The sequence below is a fragment of the Terrapene carolina genome, unplaced genomic scaffold, assembly GCF_002925995.2.
Source record: "Terrapene carolina triunguis isolate 2854851 unplaced genomic scaffold, T_m_triunguis-2.0 Scaffold234, whole genome shotgun sequence".
In the NCBI taxonomy this organism is placed as follows: domain Eukaryota; kingdom Metazoa; phylum Chordata; order Testudines; family Emydidae; genus Terrapene; species Terrapene triunguis.
The window spans coordinates 3,687,035-3,695,832 of NW_020664585.1; the positions used below are offsets into that span (position 1 = coordinate 3,687,035).

Consider the following 8,798-nt stretch of genomic DNA (forward strand, 5'->3'; position numbering starts at 1 on the left):
AGAGTAGCCTCAGGTCACACACACACAGCTGAATCCGTTAAGTAATAATTTACACCCAAAACTGTGCCACTTGCAGTTTCTCTAAACCATAGAGATGTCCAGAGTTGAGCGGATAAATCTCCATAACAATGTCCTATTCATCTGCATGCCCAGCTGAGCTGGGAGGAGGCTCTGCATTTATCAGTTGTTGCCACAGTATCTTATCTGGTAAGAAATGTGCACAGCACTCTAAATACCAACACAAAGCAAACCACTCTAACGGCTACTAAAACAAAGACTCAAACCAGTTTTGAAAAACCAGCACAAATAACATTCTGGCTTGCTGTTATTTAATATTTGTATTATGGGAGCACCTAGCAGTACCACGAGGTGTGGTGGCTGAGTGGCTAAGGTGCATAACTACAATCAGGAAGGTCGTGGGGTCAAGTCTTGTTCGATCTCACACCAAAAGGCCACCTCCAGTTTACCCAGCTGCAGAATGGGTACCTGATCCATCCGGTTAGGGCTGTCAAGGTGGTTGGATGTGATGCTGGCCATGTCACACCCTTGTGTACCACAGGCTATGAAACTGATGTGCCTTAAGAGCATCAGCCCAATTAGCCATTGGCATGGTGGGAAGATTGATGAGAGGCTCCAATAGAAATCAGGGCTTGGGTGTGCTAGGCACTCTGTAAGAGTCTCTGTCCCAAAGAGTACATGATATACACACAAAAAGACATTTTACAAAGGGGGAAACTGAGGCCTGGAACAATTAAGTCATGCAAGGAGCCAGTGGCTGAACCAGAAAAAGAGGCCAGATCTCCAGGGTCCTAATCCAAAGCATTAACTACAAGAGCCTCCTTCCTGTCTGTTCTAGGGCTCCCCACGCCACCGCAGCTCAAGCTGTGCACAATTCTGCAGAGCTCACTGAGGAGCCTGTTGCACACAGAATACTCAAGAGAGCTATATCAGCTTCCGCAGCATTCGAAGCCCAGGCTATGAAGGATGGGGGAGGAACATGTGTTTCCATTAGAAAAGAATTACATTTTACTGTCAACTTTTAAGAGGCTGATCCAACTCTTTACTCGCCATTATTTGTAACTATAGAGTCGCGGATGACTAATTCCAGCATATTTGATATGCCAAAGGGCTCAGGATGCTGTGATGGAGCAGCCCACGTACCTCAGGTGTTAGTGTAGCAAGGTGAGTCACAATAGCAGGCACTGACATGATATGGATCAGGAATGATCTCAAGAGATTGTCAGAAAACTGAGCAGCAATCACAGGGCTGAAGAGAGGAAAAAAAAAAATACGTCAAACCTCACACTTTGTGTTTCCTAAGAAATGCAGCCTTTCTATCAGAACTGGCTGCTGCTTCTGTTCTCATTACAGAGGACAGTTCGAAAAGAATCAGCCCCCTATGGCTTCTGATATCATGGCGATTTAGCAACATCCATCATGACCCCAGGGAATCAAAGAAAGCCAGAGGCAGGAGGCAACGCGGAGTCTTATTCCATAATACACAGCACCTCCCATGTCTCTAAAAAGCTCCATAAACGCTAACTAGATTAAACCTCACAACACTCCCGTGAAGTAGATAAATAAGTAGTTCCCATTTACTCAGGCAAAGCTTAAGTGACTGATTCAAGACCAGTTTGAGTCTGGGACAGGGTGAGAAATCACTCTACTCTTACTGGAATGTTCATCAGAAAATCAGACTTGAGCCTGTCCCATGATCCCAGAAATGACACTTATGGAAGGAAACCGGTTCAGAGTTAGCTCGTGAAAGTCTTTAGGGATGCTCCTTGGGCACCGTGGTCTGACACCAAGTGAACGTCCCGTGAAAACTTTATTTTGAAACGCAGGGGGGTGTTTCTAGCCAGTCCCTCTTTGGGGACACAATTTACACATGCAAATTGAACTACGAGCACAGATCTGATCATCTGCACCTCTACCTGACATGCACCCATAATTATGTAGTTAGAGGCGCACTGGCAGTTCATTGTGAGATGCGAATCACACTTGCAGAAAGAAGGCCCGTTCCTTCAGACTATTTACCCAACACACAGAAATACAGCATTCCAAGTTTAACGCCACAACTGTTCTTTATAACTGATTTATAAACACTTGATTTTAGGGGTACCGAGTAGGGGGGAAAAAAAATCAAGCTCTGCACCTAAATTAGCATCATGCACTAATACGACAAACTCACAGACAGATACAAAGAGAGAAACACAATGAGAAACTGGCAAGGCAAGAGGTCTTCAGACAGACACTGAAACCAGCTTTGGCTACATATCTCCCCAAGCGGCTTTTGCTGCCTTACCGCAATGCAAGAGAAAAGATTGCAGTTAAAGTGCCTTTGGACAGGGATGGTCTGGATCTTGCCAAGCCATTCGTTAGCAAAATCTGAAAAGAAAATTGCAACTCTTGTTAGAGAAAGAATCCAACTGTGTTCTTGAAGGACATGGTCACTTTCAAAAGATATAAAAAGAAATGAGAGAGAGTGTTGCTTTAATGTGGTTGTTACAAGTCACTGGCCTGGATCAGAGCGTTTCTGTTCCAGGTACTGGCAGCACAGAGAAACTGCATTCAAAGAGGTATACTATGATCACACTTGCTATTTTTATAGGGCTTTTCTTCAGAGGGTCTCATGGCGCTTTATAATCCATAAACAAGCCTCGCAACAACCCTGTGAAAGATGGACACCCCCATTTTACAGATGGAAAAAAGTGAGGCACAGAACGGTGAAGAAACCTGCCTAAAATCACACACAAATTCAATGGCAGGGCTGGGAACAGAATTCAAGACTCCTGACTCCTAATTCTGTATTTTAACCAGCTGCACTGCACTGCTGCCTTCCATCTCCTAATGAGATGATGAAATGGTAGTTAGATTAAATATTGCTCACGGAAAGGAGGGGAGGGTGAGTTTTTTGGTTTACCAACTGTGACGCTCTGTACCTCGGCGGAACACCCAGCACCCCCATGTTCATCCTTGTAAAATGATTGTGTGGCATCCAATGCAAAGTTTGTCCTGTCAGCTGTTTTCAGAAGGCTCATGATGCACTGAGCATTGTTGTTACAGTAAGGTTAGAGGTTATAATTTCATGTATGTAGTTATGAGGCTGAAAATGTATCCTCATGGCTTAAAATAAGCCCAGGCAAAAACTTTCCAAGAGCAGAGGCAGTTCACACCTCATCAGGACAGGTATGGGACAAACCCAGCCCAGCCTCACAGGAACAAAGGACGCTGGCCTAGGCAGCAACAAAAGAATCTGTTAGACTCTCAAGGGAGTTACCCCCCCTTCCTTTGGTCAGTTTGGAACTGCGATGAGGTACTGCTCACCTGACTCTGAGGGTGGGGGAAGGCAAAGCCAAGAGGGAAGAAAGGACATGATAAAAGGGAGAGACATTTGCCATGCTCTTAGGCCTGGTCCACACTAACCCCCCACTTCGAACTAAGGTACGCAAATTCAGCTACGTTAATAACGTAGCTGAATTCGAAGTACCTTAGTTCGAACTTACCGCGGGTCCAGACGCGGCAGGCAGGCTCCCCCGTCGATGCCGCGTACTCCTCTCGCCGAGCTGGAGTACCGGTGTCGACGGCAAGCACTTCCGGAATCGATTTATCGCGTCTAGACAAGACGCGATAAATCGATCCCAGAAGATCGATCGCTTACATCCGGACCAGGAAGTAAGTATAGACGTACCCTTACTCTCTCTTCCACCTACATCTACAGACACCACACCAAGCAACTTAAGCGCTGATCAAAGGGGAGAGCCTGGCTGAAGAGCAACCAGCCAGCCTGTGGTGAGAAGCATCTAAGTTTGTAAGGACATTGAAAGTGTTAAGATCAGCTTAGAATGCATCTTGCTTTTATTTCATTTGACCAAATCTGACTTAAAAAAATCGATCTTTATAGTTAATAAATCTGTTTGTTTATTCTACCTGAAGCCGTGCGTTTGGTTTGAAGCATGTCAGAGGCTCCCCTTGGGATAACAAGCCTGGTACATATCAATTTCTTTCTTAAATTGACTCAGACAAGCTTGCAGCATCCAGCGGGCATAACTGGACACTACAAGATGGAGGTTCCCAGGGTTGTGTCTGGGACCGGAGATATTGGCTAGTGTCATTTGGTTGCAAGTAGCTGGGAGCAGCTTACATGCCAGAGGCTGTGCGTGAACAGCCCAGGAGTGGGGGTTCTCACAGCAGAGCGGGGTAAGGCTGCCTCCCAGAGTCAAGTATTGGAGTGACCCTAGCAGATCACCGGCCCGGATAACACCAGAGGGGAACGTCACACCGACCATAAACAAAGTATTCTCAGAGAGAGTCACTGCCAATACATACCCAACCCAAACATGAAACAACACGTCCGGAGAAACTTAGAACTTAGTTAAGGCAGAAAACACTGCAGGGTTTGCAAAGCACATCAACTATTCTAATCACTAACAAACCTGCAGCACAGAATAAAATCCCTTCTGATTGAGATGTCCCATGATATTTGCACAGATGTGGTTCATGGCAGGTCGCAGGGTTTCTCCTACGAGGACAAAATAATGACATTTCTGAGAATTATTTGTGTGTCATATAATCTATATGAACTGCGGTCAGACATTGTAAATTATGACAAACTTCTATTATCATAATCATACAGCTTGGCAGTGCATACAAGAGAAGAAAAATATCCCCTTTCTGCAGCCCAAGCTGGAAGACTTTGAAACAAAGAGAGAGAAGAAAGGTCTGGATGGGTGACTACAACAGGGTTTTGGAAAGAGCCACACAGACCTTTTCCCCGAAGTATTTTCCACGTGGAAGTGTCTGTGAAGGTAACAAGCATCGTGAGGTGCAAATTGACCAGTTTAGAGTCTTGTAGGATGTCAGGCTGGAATAACAAGAACATCAACATTAATAAACCAAGTCTACAACACTAAAGTGTGAAACCACAAGACACACAGAGCTAAAACCAAGGAAAGATTTTTACCTTAAGCTGTTTGAGAAACTCACAGCAAAACCACAAGATGTCCTTGATCTGTTTGATCCACAAGAGTGTAAGATCCTTAGAAAGTGCTAATGACACATACCACACCTACAGGCAAAGAACAGGAGAAATTTGTGGTAACTTTTTCTGCTCTGTTGCTTATCCAGCATACAAGCCCAGAAGCGGTGTAATAAAACTACTTCCACGGGCCATGCAGATCCCAGCACTGGACCAGAATTACCCCGCCCCCGTAATAACTAGGTCAGTTGTAAATCGTACCATGCGGGAAATGCCCTTTTGACCCTTATGGGTCCATGGAGCTATCCTGGGTTTTTCTATGGGGTTTATCAACATATCAAAACAATCCACCATGGAATATAAGTGACACTGAGTCTCTCTCACTCTTGATATTTCAGATTAGTGAACTTTTAAAAAAATAAACCTAAATCCCCCTAACGAAGTTGACTTGCTGACCTTGGGCTCATTCTCCACATCCATACTATTCAGGATACAGCGACACAACTTTTCAAACCTCTGTAAAGAAAGAGAGACACATGTTAGTGTACTTCCCCACAAGTACAGTCAGTTACTTGGGGAAAACTGTTAACAACGGCAGATTACGGGAAGCAAAGGCCTTGCACACTAGAAGCAACGGAAGCTCCACTGAGACCAGCATCTTGTCTTTGGCAGTGGCTAATACCGGTGTCCTAAGAGGAAGGAAAAACCCATTGATATATATCATTGCTCCCTTTTAGATTACAGATTGATTTTGATTACATTTGCCTTGCTTGCAAGTTACACAGTGAGACTTCCAACCACTCTAGGCTCTATGACATCACTCCCAGGATTCTCAGGAAGCAGAATGGAAAAGAATCCAGATTACTCCTTGGCCTGAGAAGGAATCAGTTTACTCCTAGGGGTGACACTTCAATGAGGTAATTAGTTACTGTAACACAGGGGCCAACCAACATTGTGGCACCAAGGACTGACAGGGGAGGAGAGAGAACATGGCTGGAGCTCAGGGAACTGTATGTCACACTAAGTATACATTTAAAATCAGATAGAAGTACTACAACAACATTTGATGTACTTGTATTTCTCCTGACATAACAGAAATTGCTTGGGAAAGAGGCAACTGGGAACAACAACATACAGCTGAACAGACACAATACAACTTAATATGGCCACTCATCCTCAGAGTGCTTTCTCCCCTGACTGCCCTTCACAACTCCCCTGGGAGGCATGTATTAATATTATCTCAATTTTACAGATAGAAAAACTGAGGCTGGGCTATTAGGGCTTTGTCTTCACTGCAAAGTTAACTCAGGTTCTTATTTGAGTGTTGCCCCTAACCAGAGACCCAGGAACACACAAAACCCTCTTGCTTGAGTGTGGTGGTGCTTTACACCGGAGCTACCTGGCCCAGTGGGTGTATTAGTAAATGACTTGCTCAAATTAACTGAGTGTCAGAGCCAGGATTAGAACTCAGGAGTTCTCAGCAGTCCGTCCTGCTGCCTCCCCACTGTCCTCACCATGGCATTACAAGACAAAAGGAAATCAAGGTCACTCTCTGAACCCTCCATGTTGTAGCAACCCATTTGACAAGCCAAGTAACAGCTCATACATATTAAACATATAGAATACATTACACATTTTTAATCTGAGGGGGGAAATGCGTCAGAGCAGCAGCTTTACCTCTTTGTCCTCTTTAATTCTGAAAATGAACAGCAATTTCCTGGAAATTTTGAAGATGGAAAGTGCACTTCTTTTACTGGAAGCAGATTCATTTATTTCAAAGAAATCCTCCACTTCTCTCCTGGGAAGGAGGAGGAATCAAATGTTGAGCATTTTAAAAAGCCAGTAGTCTACAGAAAGAGCTCAGTTCGCAACAAGCAACAAAGCCCGTGGGGTGGAATTTCACACACCTGATCTCCCTCTGCAGCCAGCATCGACAAAGAAACCTCCTGATCAGGGCTTGGATCTGAATGGCGGCTCTCTCTCTCTCTTTCAGCTCTCTCCGCTCCTCACGGGCCTGACGCGCTTTATCGAGGAACTGGGCTTTGGATGACTGTGCTGTACCGAACATTTTTGCAACCTTCCACAAAGATGAGTTCGGGGGAGGGAAAGGAAGGAGTTACCTGGATGTTAGACTACATGCAGCAAGTGAGTTTAGGAAGCCGGGAGTGATATGGACACAACATATAGCCCCAGGGCAGGTGTGCATGGAAGGGCAATTCCCTGCATCGCTCCAAGAGACCTGCTTTGGTTTGGACAGGCTGTGCCCACCTTCAGACAGAGGAAATGAGGTGTCCACAGAATACAGAGCATGAGATTGGCGCCAAAGTACAACGCACACAGGGGCGCCAAAGCGCAATGTGTCAGCAGCAGAGTTAAGGGGAAAACAAGAACAGGTCTGGTACCAGAACCCCCATCAGCCAGCACATTTGCCTCTCCTACTTCCAAACCTCCGCCTCACCCCCACCAGCTCATCATGTTCCCACATCAGCTTTAATTAGCATCTATAGAGAGTTCTGAAGGGCAGAGGAACAAGGGTGGATAAAAACAGAACTGTCTGAAATAAAGGAGGTGATGGAAGGACCCAGTTTATCCAAGTGGAATCACCCCAGTTTAGACCATGAAACAGCTGTCAAGCATGTTGGGAACCTCCCAGTGTCCCCTTTGGTAAATGGGGACTATATAGCATCTTTCTTTGTAGGAAACTTCCCCATTACTTCCCCACTTCATCTCCCTGTAGTTGGTTGACCTGTCCCTCTAGTGAGGGAAGGCTGGAGGCTAGTCCTTCCAGAAAGCCACTTTTGGTGGGGATGAGGTCACCATGCTCCCAGCCAGGGAAGAAATAGGCTGAAACTAGTCTTGAACTCAGCTTCCCCAATATGATAGCACGTTGCTCTGCCCCTAAACCATCTAGACTGGCCCACTCTATTGCATCTGTAACAGGTGAACTGCTCGGTAAATATTTAGAGACGGTTTCAATATTTATGGAGCAACAATCACAGCCCCAGAGCCTTCAAAGCTCAGATGCATACACTTCTACAGTGTGAATATTAAAGGCAAAGAATTTTTATAAAAACTTTACACAAAACTCACCTGAGGATTTGCTTCTGCAGAAGAAATACTGATACTCATCCATATACAAACATGATCCACATCTGCTCTGACTTCAAATAGAGTCTCCCTTCGTCTCTGTAGAGATAAACCAATCAATTGTAGATGCTGGGGGGGGGGTGTCTATTAATTTCATTTGTTGTTCTAGATGTCTTTGGCTGTACTCACCTACCCAAATCACCCAGCAGCCACACAGAGAGAAATGTTGGACAAACCTCAAAACACAGAAAGGCGCATCATGGTTTTGGTCCACCTGCTGCAAGTGGTATGTCTCAAACCTGCTTCGGGGAAGTAAAAAAAAAAAGTTTATTTCTCATGTAAAACTCTTCTACCAGAATTTCCAAGTCATTAAATTTCATAGCAAAGCCTGACAAATAAGATAACAAGAACGAAACACCAGGATTAAGATTATTATGAATATTAACTAATTTCTTTCACTAAATCTCCCTGTATACATCTAATCCACCTGTCACCATATCTGGTTACCAGGCGACCTCAGAGTTTAACAAGCCCTTTAACAGAGTTTCCAGCTAAGAGAATGGGTCACACAGAATCAAGCACCCCTCCTCCCAAACATATCAGCTTTTGACCCCTCATGTTCTGCTCACCCCTTAGCATCAAGTACCCCCAGATTCTCTACTCACATATGCTCCAACACACAAGGTACCTCCCTGTCCCCAAACATCGCTTCCACCCTAATGTTACAACTCTA

At 44.9% G+C, this 8,798-nt stretch overlaps 1 protein-coding gene across 1 annotated transcript in view; it reads right to left on the reverse strand.

Moving 5' to 3' along the window:
• Positions 1–8,792, reverse strand: part of UBE3B (ubiquitin protein ligase E3B) — a 32,205-nt gene extending 23,413 nt beyond the window's left edge. The window contains exons 1-10 of the mRNA XM_026656860.2: positions 8,255–8,792; positions 8,069–8,164; positions 6,886–7,055; positions 6,656–6,776; positions 5,435–5,494; positions 4,964–5,068; positions 4,768–4,864; positions 4,437–4,522; positions 2,306–2,388; positions 1,162–1,267 (exon numbers count right to left, since the gene is read on the reverse strand). Of these exons, the coding sequence (XP_026512645.1) occupies positions 1,162–1,267; positions 2,306–2,388; positions 4,437–4,522; positions 4,768–4,864; positions 4,964–5,068; positions 5,435–5,494; positions 6,656–6,776; positions 6,886–7,055; positions 8,069–8,107 (867 nt within the window). The 5' untranslated portion in view covers positions 8,108–8,164; positions 8,255–8,792. The remainder of the gene's footprint in view (positions 1–1,161; positions 1,268–2,305; positions 2,389–4,436; positions 4,523–4,767; positions 4,865–4,963; positions 5,069–5,434; positions 5,495–6,655; positions 6,777–6,885; positions 7,056–8,068; positions 8,165–8,254) is intronic.
• Between the last annotated feature and the right edge of the window lie 6 nt (positions 8,793–8,798).